Raw genomic sequence first — 20,288 nt, forward strand, 5'->3', positions numbered from 1 at the left:
TGGAGACTCCCTAGCACAACGTGCGGTAGAAAATCTGAGAGACTGAGGCTCCTGACAGGAAGGTTCTAGAGGGAGGTGGTAGCTAATTGGCTACCTTCTAGAATTTGGTCCTTTTTACAAAAGGACACAGATAGGCTACTAAGGCAAGGCCCTTAGGCCTACTTTTCTCTATGTAGGTCTATAGGACATTACTTTTCTATGTACCGGGGACTCCCATATCGACGACGGGGAATGATTCAGGCATGTGAATCTATGAAAGACACCCATTATACTGGATAAACTTAAAGAACAGCGGGACCAGGAACAGCAGGAGCCATCCTTGGTGCAGTCTCGGTTCCAGGCGAAGTCCAATATACCCAGACGGTCGAAGTGGTTTTGGGTTTGAATCTTGTCCCACAATGAATCTGAAGAGCTACCTACAGGTAAGCCCTTAAGTACCCTAGGAAAATGGTTGAACCGATTCGAGGGTCCCTCCAAGAGGAGCTGTACAGAGGAGAGGATACTCAAATGTCCTTTGTCGAGATTCGCGCAAGAGCCAAGTACTCCCTGAACTGGCTCAAATTGGAATATGTAAGGAGGGCACCAAATGTGCCATTCAAGGCAGTCTGGTGGCGCTGGCAAGCACCCCCATCACAGCCCAATACGCTACGTTTTCTCTGGGTGGTGGTCACATCTCCCTGTGACATGAAACCTATTGCTCTACCTTCCCTTGCTAAAGCTCAGCTCAGCAGTGCAGAATAGTGAGGTCGACAGAAGCAGTAGCTTGCTGGTAGACCCTGGTAGGCTGTTACCAGGAGTACTGGGAGATTCCCAGAGCAGCCCCCCAATGCATGGAATCATACCTCCAACACTGGTACCGGTTTTGGAATAGGATTCCAACATGTTTGATAACAAACATGCCCAAGTTCGGCACAGCCAATATATATAGTTAGCTATAGCGTAATGGCACATGGCCACTATATGTATGAAAATGGCTGACCGCACTTACAAAGCCTGGAGAATCGACTAGGGGGTGCCCTGCTAATGCAGGGGTGCCCTTACACTTAAAATCTAGCACCCTGCCTTCAGGATTGAAAGGCCTGCCTTAGGGGTGACTTAAAAACTATAAAAGTGCAGTGACCTCAGGTATAAGGAAACTTATATCGGTCTTAAGTGGTGCTAGCTCCAACTTGCACAGGCTGTAATGGCAGGCCTGTAGTCACAGTTTGAATGGTCTCTCATGGGTGGCATAATACATGCTGCAGCCCCCAGGAGACCCCTGGTGTACGTATGCCATGGGTACCTTAGTACCATATACTATTACATGGGTACACCAGTAGCCAATTGGGATGATACCAAAGTACTTACTACTGTCAAATTTAGGGAGAAAGCACAGTGACTGGGGTCCTGATTAGCAGGATCAGAGTCAGACTAGTCATAACACAGAACAGCAGCAAACACTGGGGGTAACCATGAATACAGATCCTATTTCCTACAGTAACCATGCAAAAATGGGGGATTTCCCATCATGCGTCTGTAGTTCTTGAGGTGCGTCAGGTCAGCAGAAGGTTTCTACAGCAGGAGGTTGATCTCTGTGTGCTTCCAGTCTTGTGGGAAAGTTGCGGACTCGATGGAGCAGTTGATGGTGCAGCACAGTTCAGGCGATGGAGATGCCAGTTTTGTTGAAGATGTGGTGAGGGCAGGGATCTGGGGGCTCCAGAGTGTATTCTCTCCATGTTCCTGAGGGTGTTGTCAGAGGTGAGGGTAGTCCAGTTGGTTAAGGTCTTCTGGGGGCTGGATCCATTGGGTGCAGTGGTTGCATGTGAGGTGGGCGAGTCTTCGGTTGCAAAGCTGTCGCAGATCACCTTGATCTTGCGGTGGAAGAAGGTGGCGAGGTTGTCACAGAGGTCTTGGTATGGAGGATGTCTGCTTTCTCTGTGCTGGTTTTGGCAAAGTCTCTAACTATGGCGAAGAGTACTTTGCTGTTGTGTGTCCTGGCGATGATGTGTTCCTTGATGGCTGTCTTTGTTGTTCTGATGAGGCAGCGGTGTATGCTGACTGTGGTTTTGAAGGCTGCATGGTCTGTAGTGATCTAGCTGCTCCTCTATCTTTTCTCGAGCGGCTGCAGATGTGCATGGAATCTTGGAGGGAGAACTAGCTGGACTTCTTGGAGGGCTGTTTGCCTGAGGGATTCTTGAAGGGGCCAGTATGTTGGCACTGTGAGATCCAGCTGAATACTACAAGAAGCTGAAGACATGGATTTTCAATTAACCAAGCTACAATAGACTGGGCTAGGTACACCTATCTACTCAGCAGCAGGATACCTTCGTAGGTGATATATTACTTTACATGTATTTGTAAAGTGCACTATCTTCCTTCATGAAGAATCCATGTGTTTACTACACTTTTCAGGAGAAACAGTGGATGAAGACGCAACCATGTGATTTCTTCGCAGCCGAGATAAGCAATCTGAGGAAGGCTCCGGTGACAACTTCATAGAAGCTGGTGCCACAAACAGTTGCAAGACAGATTCCAAGAGGCCTGGAACTAAAGGCCTTAAAGATTTGTGAAGGAGAGTCTTGAATATCATGTATTAAAAGTAGTAGGTGATGTCATAGGAATGTTTGGTTTGGCAACTCCCCTAACCAAAACTTCATTAAAAGTATTCATGTCATCTACTGGAGGCATTAAAGCTGGTGGAGAATCTAACAGTATTGGAGATGTATCTATAATTGACGACAGTAGATAAAGTTGTTTAGAGGTCGTGTGCGAATAACCATCTATGATGTCTTTAAGTAGATCTAAATCTGCCTTTTGTCAGATCTTCTAGGAGTCCCAGATTTAGTACATCCCTTTTCTCGTCAGACCCAAGAAGCCACTGGTGAGTTTGATTCCTGTGACAAAATGAATGCAGTTGGTGGTACTGGAGAAAAACACATACACCTTTGTTACTAAGGATTAGCAGATAAGCTGACCACAAGTGCAACATCCCTTGTGGGTGACTAAGTCCTGGAATACTTCAAGTTTAAAGAGTGCGGCAATGATCTTCTCTTCAGATGAGGGAGCCAATTCGCTGTATGTCTCTGTGACCGAGAAGTAGTGGAAGGAGGTTTTGACATTGAATGAGACTGTTTTAGGGTCGAGGTTGATGGCGTTAGTCTCTGCATCGATGGTGGGTTCCTACTCTATACGTCGATGGAGGTCTAGCATTTAACATAAAACAGCAGTCTCGACCTCAACTTAAAAAGTCTTGATGATGGAGAAATACCTTGCCTCAACAGCAAGGATGTGGCGGCAGGACCTGTTTTTTATGTCATAGATAACCACGTTGATCGGCAATGAATTTGTCAGGTTCCCTTCGTTGTTTAGATTTACCTCTTGGGTGGTCTCTAGAGCATGAACAATGTGAAGAGGTTGGTGGCAAATCTCCTTTTTTCCTCTCCTGATGTCCTGAAGTTATCTTCTCATGCCTCTCCTGTAGCCTGGGCAGTATGATCCTGCCTGTCCTTTAGGGTTCTTCTAAACATTTTGCAGTTTTTGGAGGATGGTCTTCAGGAACACATACTATGCAGAGGTTACAAGGATATGTACGAGCTTTTTTCTTGCCACAGGCAGGGCACTTAACTAGTAGTAAGAGCATTTTTACTGGAAACAATAGCGAACTCCTTTCAGACATATATTAGAAACTCTCTCTAGTCGCAAGAGACTTCAAGTGGGGTTAGTTTAAACAGCTTTTCAAAAAGGATTTTCTTTTAAATATAGCCAAAAAGACAGAGGTCAGCGAGGCTTCAAAGGCACTGTGTCAGTTTGCTAAACTAGCTGTGCAGCCAATGTGCTAACAATCCTATTATGCATTTCCTTTATTTTTCCTTTATACAGAAAATATTTTTTAAAAGGTTGGTGAAAGATATGTGGGGTCCCTTAACATGGTTAGTGTTACTACAATAGGGAAGTTTTTTAATTAAAAGTTAAATAATTTGGCCATTTCTAGCCATTTTATAATCTGACAGACGGGTTTTTAGGTCGAGCGACCTATCTCAATGCGCATGCGCATTGAGCGGGAGCTCGATATATTGTGGCTTAAACAGAGCTTACCGAGATCAGGCGATTCCCAGGCGATTTCTTCCAGTGCACGTGAAAGCGCGTGCACAATGCCACCAGCCGCTTGCCTCGCATTACCACATCAAAGGCAAGGCGGCCTCGTCTCAGGCCCCTGCTGCTTCACACCCTCATGCCGCTCTCCCTGCTCCGCCCCCTCCCGCCGTGTCCACTTCACTTTGACGGCCGCAGGCCGTCTCTCGTGTTTCTGTTTGTTGTCTATTAGAGGCTGCTGTGCTTGTTGAATTTTAAGACCGACATGACTATGTTTTATTCATGACATTCTGTTTAGTAACTCTTCTGTTGCCTCCATGAGTTAGCAGCTTGTTATGACAGCAAGAGACTCTGACGTTAGACTAGGAATCACCATATATCATTCCGCGGCCCGTTCCGGAACTCTTCTTGTTCCTTGGACCGCAGAGACCGCTTTACTTCATCAATAAGGTAAGATCACACCTCAGTCGACTGACTGGACTTGCTTCCTAAATGCCAGCAGACATTTAGCTTACCTGCCCTTTTCATGAGGCAATAACGCAGCGTCTGTCTGCTTCATCAGCACGCAGCGCCGGGCGAAACTCCCTTTCCGAAATCTTTTAACCTAACGGGCGCATTTTTGCAATGATTACCAGCTACACCCGCATGTACCCGCTACCCCCGCCTCTCCTTCTCGGCACGCAGCGTTCCATGATATCCATGTTCCCCTTCCATACCCCCTACCATTGAGCGTATCTTTACAGTGATTACCTGCCACCCCCGCAAGTAGCATTACTTGTGCCCATTATTTGCATTCCGGCGAGTTTGCAGTATCAAACGTACACAACTAACCTCACCCGCCTGTCAGCCACGGTGTAGACACCATTCTTAAGGAGCAGAGAATTAACTTTCTTTCCCCCACATCCTTCAATACCTGAGTAATACTGCTTGTTCCCCTCCGTTCACACCACCTATACTTATGAATATACGCTGAATTCAGCATACACACTTGTCTTTTCCTTGTTTAGTTTTAGCCCATCGGAAGATAAGGTGTTTTGTCAGAATCACAGGCTATCGAGTCGATGCCGGGACTCCGACTTAGCTCCACAGTTATAAAGTTGGCATCTCTGGCAGTAACGCCACATCCTCCCCAGGATACCTGGTGGCTAGTTATTCCTTTGTGTACACGTGGAATGTCAATGCATTCTATCTGCATTTTTTTATTTTAAATAAGGGCTTTTATTGTCCGGCAACATAAATAATGACTACTGTAATTATAAAGTGTAGGTGTTTAATGGTGACAAGCGAGTTGTGTGCCATTAACCAGCATGACGTCGGTCATGTGTGAACTTTACACAGTTGGGCTCCCCTTGTTAGAATGTTGATTTCAACTTTAATTTTGATCGGGAGGCTGCGCCCTTTTCTTTGATCACATAGCGCCACCAAAACGGCCGCAGTGCTTTGTTTCAGCATGGTAGACGGGGCTAACTTTACGTTTACAAATACTGTGCATGCTTCCAGGGCTTGTTTTTCAAATGTTTATTTAATTGCGAATAGCTTTCCCCTTCAACTAGTGTTTAATACTCCAACTGGTCCGTCATCCACGTCTCACAAGTTCGCAGCAAATGGTTAAACGGGTAAATAAATGCATTTCTCTGTCATTTAAATAGCACTGGCGTTGCCAATAGGTCTCGCAGTAGGAAAGTTGGAGCTATTACAATTGCAAATAACAATGCCTTTCATTTTTCTTTTCATTTTAAAAACATAAAGGGCTTTGTCATTTACAAAACCAATAGCTCTAACTTTCCTACTGCGAGACCTATTGGCAACGCCAGTGCTTGTTCTATTTATATGCACTTTTATGTCTCTTAAAATAGCTTGCGCACATACAGATATATTAATTTTTTTAAGTGCTCCGGATACTGCATGTGGGTACGGCAATTCAGTGCCTATGACTTTCATGAGGATACCGTCGGTAGAGAACTATGCAGATCTGATATTCTACTGGGAGAGGACTAGGCCCACAACAAAGCATCTCAAATAGATGTTGAAATGACCTGGTCTAACGGGGATCAGGAAAGAAAAGATCGAAAGAGGATACCCCTCAAATGCAATGAGAGCTTAGAGGTTCATTCAGGTAGCCTGCAAGACTCATTTTTTCATATCATGGTACTGAGGAGTACCAGAAGCATTATTACACCACATGAGAGGCATCCATATATACCCATGAGATTGAGTTGATATGAAACATCACCAATGACTAAAATAACTACCTCGATCATCATTTAGGAAAGCTCTGGGAAGAAGGCATTATTGCAGTTTATTTGGCACTTATCACCACTGGTATTGTCTGGAATGTCTAAAGGTTTGGGCTATTACATTTGCAAAGTTCAGGTCAAAGAAAGTGTGTGGATACCATTACGCAACAGAGGGATAAAAAAAAGGCCAATAGAAGACAAAACAGCTAGAGGACAAGAACTCCCAGAGGCCAATGGAAGACACGACTAACCACAATACAAATATGAATGGAAAAGTTGAGCCTTGCTTTCGAAATCCACCTTAACAGAGCTACCGGGTCATGGTAATTTTCAGATTAATTCAAATCTATAACTGAGCACAAAATCAGGGTGGGTAAGTACCACGAGTAAACAAAGTGGCCGAGAGCAGTGTGAAAGTCAGATGTGGGGTTTAATTTGTGTTATGCTGAATGGATTTTCTACAGCGGTTTTAAAATCAGATGACTTTTCACAGAAAAAGAACCTGCAGGACATTTAACAGAAAAAGAACCTATGATGCTAGTAAAGGGCACTAGTAAAAGGCCAGGTCTTGAGTTGCTTTCCTGAGGTGCAGAATGAATTATGCATACTAGAGCATGGAATTTGAGGTTGGAGGACAAAGTGAGAAAAATCTTGCGCTGATCATCAGGGGCCAGATGTAGGAGCCCTAATACCGGTCGGTAACGGCCGAATTCGGCCGCTACCGACCGGTATTAGGGTTTTCTAATGTAGGGGGCAAATTTTTTACCGATTCGGTAAATTTACCGAATCGGGAAATATACCGATTCGGTAAAATACCGAATCGGTATATTTACCGATTCGGTAAATCCAGATGTAGCTGGCACTTCAAAGAGTGCCACAGGCCCTTTAGGAGTCAGTATTTACCACCCAATCCTATTGGGTGGTAAAATACAGAATTCAAGTGTACATGCACGTCTGTGCATGTACACCTATGCCATGTGACACACAGACATGCCCTAAGGGCATGTATGCACAAGCCTGCAATTAGGGTGCTACAGGGTGTCAGAGTGACACCCCGTTCCCCCTGCCAGGATTCGGTATTTACCGAATCGGTAAATACCGATTTGGTATTTCCCATTGATTCCTATGGGCTTCAAGGCCCATAGGAATCAATGGGAAATACCGATTCGGTATTTACCGAATCGGTAAATACCGAATCTTACAGATTCGGTAAATGTAAAAGAAAATTTACCTACATCTGCCTACTTCTAATTTACCGTTTCATAAATACCGAATCGGTAAAATTTGGTATTTATGAATTGGTAAATTAGATTTACCTACATCTAGCCCTTGGTTGTTAAAACGCGCGATGATTAAGGAGCACAGAGGTCGGGAGAGGGAATACCGCTTCAGATGTTTGAAAAAACGGTTTGTGCAGTATGCCTGAAGCGATCTTAAAGAGAAATCGAAAGGAGATCATAAAGAGATTTAAAAGATAATAGCCAGAAAAGGTAGACCATGTTCTTCAATTAATGGGGGTTTGGCAACACTGAATTTGCTGGTTCTAGTGATATTGTGGTGCAGTATTTTTTATTGCTTGTAGACTAGCTAAAGAAGCTTTAGTTTTGTCAACCTGCACTGCGTTCCCATAGTTGAGCCAGAATCTCCTTATGGCAGCCAACACAAGGCAGCTTCGTTGCATATAAGGCAAGACAATTTCAGTTGCTAAAGATGGTAGAAATGAAGGCAGGAACTAAAAACCCTTTAGAGGTTCATTTCAGAGAAACAAACTTAAAAAACAAACTTCTCACTTGCATTTAATAGCTTAAGGCATTCTAATGTAGACTAGGGCCTTTAAGTCTGCTTCCACTGATCAGCATTCAGTTAATGCATCGAAGAATGCTCTGGAAAATACGAAACCGCACGAAACAAGCTGTAAAGACTTCAAGCTAAGTGTTGAAAATAAGGGGGCAGGCAAACAATCGATCGATCAATCAATCTCCTCAGATATGGGCTGAATTTACCTGCTTCCAATAACCTCTGTCTGATACTTGTCAAAGGTCTAAAAAGGGCACCCGAATAGGAACCTTATAACAACCCAATTTTATTTGTTGGTTAATTAGCCACATAAAAGCAATATTTCTAATACGACTGGTCTTTCAGAAAATACCACTTATTTCTACTAAAAAAGAAAAAAACTGATACTAGTAAAGTCAGTAGCTCTGGTATGGATCCAAACCTTTTCAATGTATAAGCATACGTGCACTAAGTAATCCATGGTGATGAAAGGAACTAATTATTGTGCGGATGATCACATTGGGCAAGGGCAGTCAGGAAAGCCAACTGCTGAAGTGAGCTTACCCTGTGCTTACCCTATGCTTTGGTACGTGGAAGCAAAATAGGAATGATACTACAGGCAGCATAACAAATGATTAACAGGGTCGACTAACTGTCCCTGTAGGTTTGTATTGTATATGACATTTTATTAAAAACAAAAGATCTTGGCCAACGCTTGAAAAAATAACAATTTGCCAACACATCTACCATCAGCTCAGAACTATGTCTTGTGCTAGTGACAGTGAAATTATTTAGAAAAACCAAAGGAAATGATGGATGGAGCGTTGACAATACAAGCACTCACCCCCAGTCAACTGATCTAGGTTTAATCCAACACCATTCCTTAGCCCACTCTGCCACCCCAGTTCAGACATGGCCATATGCAAATCATTCTGACCCTGTGCCTCATGGGAACAGTCCAGCCCGAACTGCCAAGCCATGCCTTCCCTGGATCGGAAACAAGCTACCGAGGACCGGTTTCTGGCATTTCAGCCGTCTTCAGCCCGGCTTGCTTGAATCCAGTGGCAAAGTGAGCAAGGGACTCACGTCTGAGCATACCCTACCAACTTATGGCGAACAAAGAAAAAACAAAGGAAATGATGGACGGAGCGCTGACAATACAAGCACTCACCCCCAGTCAACGGATCTGGGTTTAATCCATCACCGTTCTTTAGCCCACTCAGCCACCCCAGTTCAGACATGGCCATATGCATCACAGTGAAATTATTTAAACAGGCTTTTTTATGGCCACAAATGCTGCATGATTTATATACAAAAATAATAAGTAGAGCATTAGAGGCCAGGATGTAAAAAGAAAGCACATTTTAAAGTTACTCAACGCATAAGATTCAAGAGGTCAGCCTTTCCATAACCTCCAAGCACATCTGATATCTGCCATTAGTCTTTAAATACAAACAAAGTGGGCTCACCTTCTCTTTCTGAGGCTCTTGGACTGTAGTAGATGGTTCCTTTACGTCAAGCTTCAATTGTTGCATGTCTGTTGGATTCTGAGCTACTTCATCTTTCCTTAAAGGCTGTGGGGGCTCAGCTATTGGAGTCACTTCAAGATTAGAGCTGTCATTACTCTCAATCGTGGTTGGCACTGAAATTAAATTAGAATGACGCTGTGAACAGTGGCCTCCTTTGGTAGGTGGGTGTTTAGGTGAAATCTGACTGCTGGATTTTATCTGAGTGGAAATCTGTGAAGGCTGGGTCCTTTGCCAACCAGGTGCTGTGTTCTGTCCATGTTGCTGCACTGTTTTAGGTGCTGGACCACTGTTCAATGGCTTCTGTCCTTTGGTAGTGTCAGGTGAGGGGGTTGGGATGGGGGCTGTTATGGTCTGAGTAACTACAGTATTTGGGGCTCTATCAGAAACAAGATTTTCTTGCCCAACTGTTGCATCTTTAATCTGTGCCTTAGATGCTGGCTGAAGATCTTTGTCAGATGCCTGGGAAGCTATCACTGGAGATTCTGGAGACCGAGTATCACTCCTACTTCGGCGCAGCTCCCAGGAGTCTGGTTTTCTAGGATCAGAGATGCGGCGATCTGGAGAATGAGAAACTGGCTTTTTGCCATAAAGTCGCTCCTGTGTGCGAGCAGTCAGCTGGCCAACTTCACCGACATCCATATCAAGTCCAATTGTCTTGAGCAAATCATGGATTGCTGAAAGTTCATGGTCTGTTTTTTCTGGAGGAGCGTCAGATCCCTGCGGTGCAGGGGATTTGTTTGCAGATTTGTCCAAATTACTTGGTGGGTTTTTCTTATTTAATGACGGGTTAGGTTTACCATCATCATCACCATAAAGGAATTTCTCCTCATCTTCAATTCTTTCAAGAATTTGTTGTTTACTTTGTGGTGCCTTGGAATGGCGTGTTGCCATGTCTGAAATATTTGGGAATCCACTGACATCCTGACTGGCTTTCTCGTGAGGAAAGAGAAAGTCAGCACTAAAGGATGTGCTCTGTTCTTTTGCCTCAGACGCCCTCTGATCTTTGATGCCATCTGTGGAGAAAGGACTGTGATCATATAATCCATCTTGAGTTTGTTTACCCGTTGTGTCACTATTTGCAGCCTTGTTAAAGATTTTGAGTAAGGTTTCAACCTGAGAGGAGAAGGAATTGTTGCTAGTTTGTGGGGATGAAGTAGATGTGATAGGAGAAGTTGCAGGAGGAGGTGCAGATGTCAAGGATGTAGAGCTGCTCACAATGGATTCATGCTGGAATACAAAAGAAAAGATATCAATTACGCTATGAATTTAACAAGAAAGCTAAGATATCATCAAGATAGAATATTCATAGCTGTTCTTATCCATGCAAAGATGAACTCCAGGAATAAAATCTGAATTAAGACGTCTGCACTCCAACAGTTAGGTTGCAATCTAGTCCAAAGTACCTCTGCCTTCGAAGATAAAATAAGCATTGTATCTCAAACCACAAGTATAGCTGCTTTTTATACAACATCCTGAAGACACCAATAAAGTAGAGATAATACATTTTAATATTTCAAAAACATTGTGCATGACCAGGGAAAAAAGTTCTGCATTATGATGGTATGCCTATCTCCAATTTTTCTAATTTCAAGATGGCTGTCAGGAAGGCTTGCATTACAGTGAAGTATAGGCTCCAGCAGCTAGGGTAGGACTAAGATACAGCACCCTGCAATGTTGAAAGTAAAAGTAAAGAGCACATCTTTATTAACACTCAAGAGGCCATGAAGTTCATTAAGGACAATGGGAAGTTTGGCTATAATCTGGAGGTGGGGCAGGTAGAGAACTTGGGTCTCAAGAGTCCCGAGTACCCGCTCCTCTGATAGAGATGTGGCATCACTCTTATTTGTTCAAGAACAGAATTACGCAGGACAAAATAGACAACCAATTGTTATAATGCTTTTTTATGAGAGGTCCGTTATATAGGATTTGTTATTCACTTTCTCAACAGGACTTGTTAAAGTTTGATGCAAGCTGCAAATGTAAACTGTAGGGGACTGAGTTTACAGCAACAGCAGGATATCGCAATTGATGTCTGTCAAGAGTTGTAAATAGATCTGATGTTGGAGTGCCTCTCCCTTCTCTTCCTTTGTACTATCTCAATATCACTACGGTTCTGTGAGGGTCTATTACATGATGAAGGATGCTTGGCAGCTCTCACAAAGGTAACTAACATTTTAAGTATGTGGAGGGGATGCCCAGTGGAACATCCTAGATAGAAGGGAGGTGCTCTTTGAATACATGAAATGGATACTTGGGCCAGGCTGAGACTTGCTGGCAGTGACAGCCCCCCCCACATGTGACATTGTAGGTTACATCACAGAGTTATGAGTTCCTACAGAGCCCATATACTTTCAATTCTCAAGGAGGGGGGATATTCATTTGCAGTAGGAGTGTTCCTTTAAGGCAGGAGGCAGGATTAGTGTGCTAATCTAGACCGTGGAAACAAAAGACATGTCTGATACACAGGGTACCAGACAGATTTCAACAAGAGGTGATATAGAGTGACAGTTCTAGAATCAAACACTAAGATAGGTATTGATGATTTGCTTTGAACTTGCACATGATCTGTTGAATGTGAAGGGGCTAAACAATCTCAGAATGCTAAGAGGGTGTCAGCATAAAAATGATGTTGCAGTGACGCTCCTGCAGGAGACGTGTCTGACTACAAAGACGGAGGGTAATTTTGCTAGGGGATGAGAAGTACATTACTACTTTCCATCATAAACCATGTACTGTAAATGAATGACTATAATAAGAACAAAGGTCTTACAGTTCTGACATATTAGAAAAATCTCAGATGTTGAGTGTAAATATCTTACTGTAAAAGGGATAATGGGGGACAACCCTCTGACACAGATCAACGCATATGACCCAAACTAGACTGCCCTGATGTCTCTTCGCAACCTTTTGTTTTCCAACAGTGGCTCAGAGGTCCAGCATTGCTTACCATTATGTGCCTTTGTCACGCATTTCTTTGCTTTTTAGGGGTCAGCAGCTGTAGGCTTCTTTCTTCATGTGTATGTACCTCCCTTAGAGCCTGAACGCATTGTGTCCTTCCTGAGCTCTTTTTTGTTAGTCCAAATATTCTTTCTCTTTAAGCTTTCAACAAGAGTGAATCTTTTTAAGAAGTCTCCCTTGTTTACTCCGCCCACCAAAACCTCGATGTTCACCCAGTATGTCTTCCGAGCCTCTGCTGTCTATCCGCTTGCCCCCTTCCTCCCACCCTCCATTAGGTATGTGCTTGATCACAGTCCCTCCCTCACATCCTGCTGTCCGTGTGGCCCCAGCTCGCCCTACTTCTGTGTTGGCTCCTGCCCTTCACCTCCTTCCATACTGCTTCACGTCTTGCAATACAAAAAGGCACTATGGCACGGTCAGCGCTGGTTGCTACTTCTACATTGTAGATGTGGACTGCAGTGCAAGCAATGTTGAATATCATGCAGCTCTATGATTGTCTAGCAGATGTGTGGCACAGCAGAAACCCAAGTGGAAGTTGACACAAGTAGGTCTTCAGCTTCTTGCGAAATTCAAAGAGGAAGAGGCTCCGATGTGGAGTGGGAGGTAGTTCCACGCTTTGGGAACAATGTATGAGAATGCACGTCCTTCTGGTCTAGTTCTGTGTATGCGTGGGAAGTGTGAGTAGGAGTTCTGGGGACAGGTGTCTGAGTGGTTGGTAGAAGGAGATTTAACTGTTCTGATAGGTGGGGCCTCAGTTGTAAAGCAATTTGAATGTGTGTGTGAGGAGTTTGGAATGAGCACAATTGTGTTTCAGGAACCCACTGAAGCCTCTGACGTGCAGTGAAATGTAAGTTCTGCGTGAGAGGTTGAAGATAAACCTGGCTGCCGAGTTCTGGATGGTTTGTAGGCTTCTAATGAGTTGCTTAATGATCCCAGCATGGAGGGTGTTTCCGTAGTCCAATTTGCTGGTCAGTAGAGTGTGACTGACTGCTTTTCTTGTGTCTCTTGGGATCCATTTGAAAATCTGTATCCGCTTCTTCAGGTGCAGAAGCAGGATGCAGTGAAGGCATTGACGGTCACCCTTAAGGGTATCTGGGCGCTGTGTCTTCAAAGAGCCAGGTCTTGACTCTCTTTTTGAAGTCTGCCAGCAAGGGGGCCATACGGAGCTGAAAGGAGCGGTCGTTCCAGGTCTTAGCTGCGATGCAGGAGTAGGAGCGGCTCCCGCCACAGGTGCAGCAGATGTGGAAGTTGTGTGAGAGGGCGAGTGAAAAGGAGCGTATGTGTCTAGCTTGTTGGAGGAAGTTCTGTCGATGGCTGAGGTAAGCAGGTCCTAGGTCATGGTAGGTTTTGTAGGCATGCATGAGGATCTTGAACGGGCATCTTTTCTGGATGGGGAGCCAGTAGAGGTTGCTCAAGTGGAGGTGATGTGGGTTGGTTTGGGGAGGTCCAGGATGAGTCTGGTAGCATTCTGTATGTTCTGGAGTCTTCAGATAAGCTGGATGGAGATGCCGGCATAGAGGGTGTTGCTGTATTCGAGGCAGCTGGTGGCGAGGGCCTTAGTGACAGTCTTTCTGGTGTTGGTTGGAATCCATCCGAAGATTATGTGGAGCATACGAAGTGTGTGGAAGCAGGAAGAAGAGACTTCGTTGACTTGTCATTTCATGGTCAGTTGGCTGTCGAGGATGATGCCGAGGTTGCGTGCGCGGTCGGTGTGGGTCAGAGTTCTGCAAGCCACCAGCTGTGATTCCATGTAGAGGTGTTTTTCCCCAAAGATCAATACTTCAGCTTTGTCGGAGTCGAGTTGGAGGCAGTTGTCTCATCCATTTGGCTATGTTAGTCATGGAGTTGCAGAAGCTGGCTTTGGCGGAGTCCTCATGAGCAAGAAGATCAGTTGAATATTGTCTGCATAGGACATTATGTTAAGTTTGTGGAATCTGCCATCTGCGAGGAAGGTCAAGTAGATGTTGAACAGGGAGGTGCTGAGGGACAATCCTTGTGATGCACTGCATATGTCGTCTTTGGGTGTGGAGGTGAAGGGAGGAAATCTGATGCTCTGTGTGCTTCCTCTAAGGAAAGAGGCAATCCACTTGAGGGGTCGTGCTGTATGCCTATGTTGTTGCGTCTGTTGATGAGGGTGTTATGGGAGACTGTCGAATGCAGCGGAGAGGTCGAGGGGGGCTCTGATGTCATCTGCAGTGGCAATCAGCGCAGTCCGAGTGCTGTGGTTGGCACGGAATCCTGATTGAGAGGCATACAGTAGGTGGTTTTGTTCCAGGAATTTGGTGAGCTGATGATTGATGGCTTTCCTGAGAAGGTTCGCTGGGTAGGGAAGCAGGGAGATCATACAAACATGTTTGAGATTGTTAGGGTCAACTGAGGCTTTTTAGGTTTCGCCTATTATCATTCGCTTGCGAATGTAATAGGCGAAAATTCAAGGGCTCGATCGACTAGTGAAACCACTGCGGTTTCTTCACAGTGCATGTGAGGTCACGTGGCCACAAAAGCGGGTCACGTGGCCACACAAGCACGCGCATCTCCCTAATCCGCCTAAAACACTTCTCCTCCCCTCGCTCGCATTCCCGCCCCCCCACCAGGCTCTCCCGCCCCCATCCGGCTTCCCTCCACGCATCTCCCTAACCCGCCTGCCACACTTCTCCTCCCTCGCATTCCCGCCCCCCCACCAGGCTCTCCCGCCCCCATCTGGCTTCCCTCCGGCCATTTGCCAGCATTGCGAGGCCCTAATTAGAACAGTCCATTACTTCTCCGTCGTTCCATTCTTAGTCTTGTTATTAATCCTTGCCATAAACTAGAGCTGTAACTCCATTAACAGTAAAACGAACATTCACCAACATACGCAGTGAGAGCCCATGGGCACTGTCTGGCGACACAGCAACAGGAGAGGCTGACTGCTTTCTGCAGAGACGAGCCAACTCTGGAGCAGAACTGCAGTGAAGCTTGTCTGCCTATGAAAAGTTGCCGGCCCAAAGCCCATCTAAAGAAACGAAACCAGGAGTGCTGATGTCAGCTCCTCTGCCTCGTAGGCTCACATGGAAAGCAGACTACGAAACGCAGTGCTCTCTCACCCGCAGCTGGGCAGGCAGTAAATTACAAGCAGGCAGTATGCAGATTTATTCTCCCGCCGTCTCTTCCTCCTCTCTCCCGCTGTCTCTTCCTCCTCGCTCCCGCTGTCTCTTCCTCCTTTCTCCCGCTGTCTCTTCCTCCTATCTCCCGCTGCCTCTCCTGCTTCTGTCTCACTCCCCAGAATTCCCTGCTTTTTTTATTTTTCATAAACACCGGGTTGTCTCTTGCTCATGACTCTCACCTCGCTCCTCCCACGCGCCAGTGTTTCTCTTACACTGCTATTTGCCTCACAATCTCACTTTCTCCCACTCACCTCTCGCCTGTCTTCACTATTTCCACCCCCACTCTCTGCCTCCTCTGCAGTTATCACTCCCACACCCATCTTTTCTTTCCCTCCGCCATTTACCTTCTGTGATTTTGTTCATTGTGTGTGTGACTGAAGGATAGGCTGGCATGGACTGCTCTTTGCCTTGCGTATGCTTGTGTTGTTAGACATACAACCCCTCTTTCTCACACACACGCAGCATGAGGGAAACGGGTGTCACTACCTGTAATAGGTGTGTTGTGCCCGTGCTCAGTTGGGGGCATATCTTGCACTGCTGTTGTCAAAGTTGTATCACTTTGAAAGCTTGTCCCCTGCTGCCATGTCAACTTTTTCTTTGTATTTTTCCGAAGCTTGAGAAAACCTTTTCATAAAAAAAAGTGCGGTATAGTCACTGCTTCTGTTTTTAGGTCGAGCCTGTCCCATTCCGCAGGAATGGATAGGATCGAATTCATGTCGGCAAAATCCTCTTCAAACTAAGGGGTTTCAGCCCGGCGTTTTCTTGCAGTTCACGTGAACATGCACGAGCATTCACGGCCAGGGCTTCTCCTCCCCTAGCAGCACTCCTCCCACACCAGCAACTCCCCCCTCCCACACCAGCACCTCCCCTCTCTCTCCCCGCAAACACAGCCTTGCCGTAGCAGCACTCCTCCCACACCAGCACCTCCCCCCTCCCACACCAGCACCTCCCCTCTCTCTCCCCGCAAACACAGCCTTCCTTTCATTTCTCCTCCCAGGCGTGTTCCCTCAGATATGCTATTGCATATCGTTTGCTACCTCTTGTATTTTGTTGCTCTTGATACTTGCACAACTGTCACTATTGTCTCATGTAACGTAACATTTGCTTTTGTAACATGCTCACTTGTAATTTTGGCTTCATGTATCTAAAAACGCCTCCCTCGCGCTCCTTTCTCCCTCTCTCCCGCTGCCTAGTCCTCCCACCCCCTCCCTCTCCAGCGCGCGCTCCACTCGCATCTGCCTGCTGCTCCCCCGCCCACCCCCCCCACTCCCCCAACCAGCAATTCACACACAGCAACGCCACTCACACACGCAACGCATCCACGCAACCCCACTCATCGATGCAACGCCACTCACACACGCAACGCCACTCACACACGCAACGCCACTCACACACGCAACGCCACTCACACACGCAACGCCACTCACCCACGCAACGCCACTCACCCACGCAACCCCACTCACCCACGCAACCCCACTCACCCACGCAACCCCACTCACCCACGCAACGCCACTCACCCACGCAACGCCACTCACCCACGCAACGCCACTCACCCACGCAACGCCACTCACCCACGCAACGCCACTCACCCACGCAACGCCACTCACCCACGCAACGCCACTCACCCACGCAACGCCACTCATCATATTGTGCTGCAAAACTAAATACTTATAAGGTCCCACAAGCGAGACCTATTGGCAATGCCAATGCTTGTTTTAATTACCTTTGATATTTGTTTTTCATGTATGTCCTCTTCCCGCCGTCCCATCCGATTTTCTTCCTTTTTCACGTTTTGCTTACTTGCCCCCTTTTACTATTCTTTACACAGCCCCTCTCCCTCCCCAGTCAGTCTCCCTCCCTCTTCTCTAATTGCTGTGGAGATGAATAGTTTCTCTGTGAAGTCTCCTGACTTTTCTCCATCCATCTCTCCCTGTCTGTCCATCCCTCTGTCCCTCCTTTCCCTCTAATTGCTGGAAAGATGAATGCCTAATCTGTGGTGTCCTCTGCCGCTCTGTCTCCCTGTCCCCCTCTCGGTTTGTGTCCCTTCTGATTAGACTGAAACAGCCGGGATATTCAGACGGTAGCTTTTAATTAAATGATAAGGCCCGCCAGCACCCTCCCACATCCACGATAAGCGGCGTCTTCATCTCTCACAGGGCCCCTCCGCTTCCTTTTCTATTTCTCTCCCTCTTTTTCACTTTCATGTCCTTTATAATTATATTTTTTATCATCTCAATGGCAAAATAACCATGTTAACTCTTTAAAAAGCAAACACTTTCCAAACACAAATAATACATTTCCCCGTGTTCTTTTTATTCCTCTGTTCCGGTTCCTTTCTGAATTATGAGATGTGTGTTAGAGAGGGAAGTGAGCACTTGTTTATATTCACCTATTGCACGCTCATGGCCACAGGTGAGACCTGGGCTACTTGCAATCTCCAGAATTGTCCACGTGTGTGTCTGGATAGGTGGTAAGAACTGAGGGCTTGTCAATCAAATCCTTCCAAGCTGGGAGAGTTCTTTGCAAAGACTGGATATGGGTGAGAAATACTTGTGTGAGATCTAGTTTTAATCTGTCGGGAGGATGCACACATTTTCTTTTAACGTTGCTAACTTGATACATTTCTTCTCGAAGGTCACTGTGGGGGCTATGATCACCAGAGTTTTGGCCAGGTGACAATTTGTGATGTGCACCCCAGATGCCCTCCTTCTGCTTGATGGGGAAAGGAATGTTTTGATTAAACCCGGTCCTGCTCTTCTCATGACCATGTTGCCGGAGGTTTTTCAGCCAGGACAGCATGTAATGTGGGCAGAAACCATTATGGTGGAGACCCATTTAACAAGCACTGGCGTTGCCAATAGGTTTCGCATTTGGAAAGTTGGAGCTATTGGTTTTGTAAATGACATTTTATATTTATATATCGTTATTGGCATTGTCAATAACAATATATAAATATAAAATGTCATTTACAAAACCAATAGCTCCAACTTTCCAAATGCGAAACCTATTGGCAACGCCAGTGCTTGTTTTATTAGGAGGGGTCTGATGTCTGCATGTTTCCGGGATGGTTGCTGTGGAGATGGAGGGGTTGAGGACGCCGGTGAGTTGCGTGCTGATTGGGTTTGTCAGGGTGGTGAGCGGTGACCATTTGGTGATGGTTTTGCTTTGCTGGTATCTGCTCGTCGGTTGAGGTAATTGGGGTTGATGGTGACAGGCTGGATGTTGAAATTGTTGTAGAAGTTGGTGATCTTGCTGGGAAAGTAGTCAGAGTTCTTGAGAGGGGTGGATGGTGTTTTTCTCTGTGGCTATTGGGTTGGAGAATTATTTGACTATTTTGAAGAGTTGCTTTACGTGGTTGGCAGTGGAGTGGATGCGGTTGGTGATGGCTGCTTTCTTGGCATCTTTGTTATACCAATGATAGTTGCTGATGGCTGTTTTGTGAGCTGCTCTTTCACTGGTGTTCTTCTTGGTGGTGCGCCATAGTTTCTCAAAATGGTGGCAGTTGCACTTGCCAGGCCTAAGTTCTAGGGTGTACCAGCTGGCAAGTTTGGGCCTCTTTTTGTAGGTTTCAACAGAGCGATTGTCAGTGCAGTCGGCGAGCCAGGTGGCAAAGTTCTGGACGGCCTGGTTCTGTTTTGTGGGAGGAGATCTGCTACCTGGCGATGGTTAAGTGTACATTGGTGTGGTCAGTCTAGGTGAGTTCTGTGGTGCGACAATTTGATTCGGTCGCTGGAGGTGAAGTGCATGGGTTCGGTGACCAGCTGGGTGAGTCCGATGTTGTTCAGGTTCTCCAGGAAGACGATGGAGTTGGCTTCTTTGGGGTTGATGTGGAAGTTGAGGTCACAGAGTAGGACATATAGAGAAGAGTATTGCTAGAGGGGCGATGAGGTCAGGATGGCACGGCAGAATGTTGCTCAGGGTTCCGGGGGTCTGTAGGCAAGGGTGCCTCTTATAGAGTTCTTTGCATCAGTTTGTAGTAGAAAAAGTTGAAGTGTTCCAAAAGAGGTGTGGGGTCATCGTCTGTAATGGTGCCTCTGATGGTTTCCTTGAAGTGGACAGCGATGCCTCTGCCTTGTTTGTTGGCAGGGTCACAGTATATCATCCTGTTGCCTTTTCGAGTGGCGGTGGTGATGTTGGGGTTTGAGGAGTAGGTGAGAGACGTTTTGTTGATGAAAGCAATGTCTGTGGAGAGGGTGAATATGTCCCAGATTTTCGTGGCGTGTTTGCAGAGTTAAAGGGCGTTGAACAGAATGCAATGGAGAGGTCGCGGGTGTTCTTGTGAGCACGCGTGGTTGTGTACTTTCTACAAATCTATATAAAATCTGTGCATTTAGACAACAAACTAAGGGATTGGTGTCCCGACTGATTCCAGACAACCCCGTAGGATATGTTAGACTGTAGACCAGCTAGCTCACAGTGCCACTATGAGCCCCTCTTACCATGGAGCGAATAGTTTCTGGCAACTATCTAACATGACAAACCTGACCCCTCAGGAAACAATATGGTACTTTTCGTTCAGTCACTTTGTCTCAGAGAGATATACAGAATAAACGTTGGGAACATTTTCAATAACT

General features: G+C 45.9%; 1 protein-coding gene across 5 annotated transcripts in view; it reads right to left on the minus strand.

Moving 5' to 3' along the window:
* LOC144762286 (uncharacterized) overlaps nucleotides 1–20,288 on the minus strand; it is a 729,681-nt gene that overhangs the window by 381,352 nt on the left and 328,041 nt on the right. For all 5 annotated transcript variants that reach the window (XM_078647423.1, XM_078647425.1, XM_078647427.1 and 2 more), the window contains one exon: nucleotides 9,554–10,840. In XM_078647423.1, the coding sequence (XP_078503549.1) occupies nucleotides 9,554–10,840 (1,287 nt within the window). The remainder of the gene's footprint in view (nucleotides 1–9,553; nucleotides 10,841–20,288) is intronic.

This window comes from Lissotriton helveticus, chromosome 6 (genome assembly GCF_964261635.1).
Source record: "Lissotriton helveticus chromosome 6, aLisHel1.1, whole genome shotgun sequence".
Taxonomy (NCBI): Eukaryota; Metazoa; Chordata; class Amphibia; order Caudata; family Salamandridae; genus Lissotriton; species Lissotriton helveticus.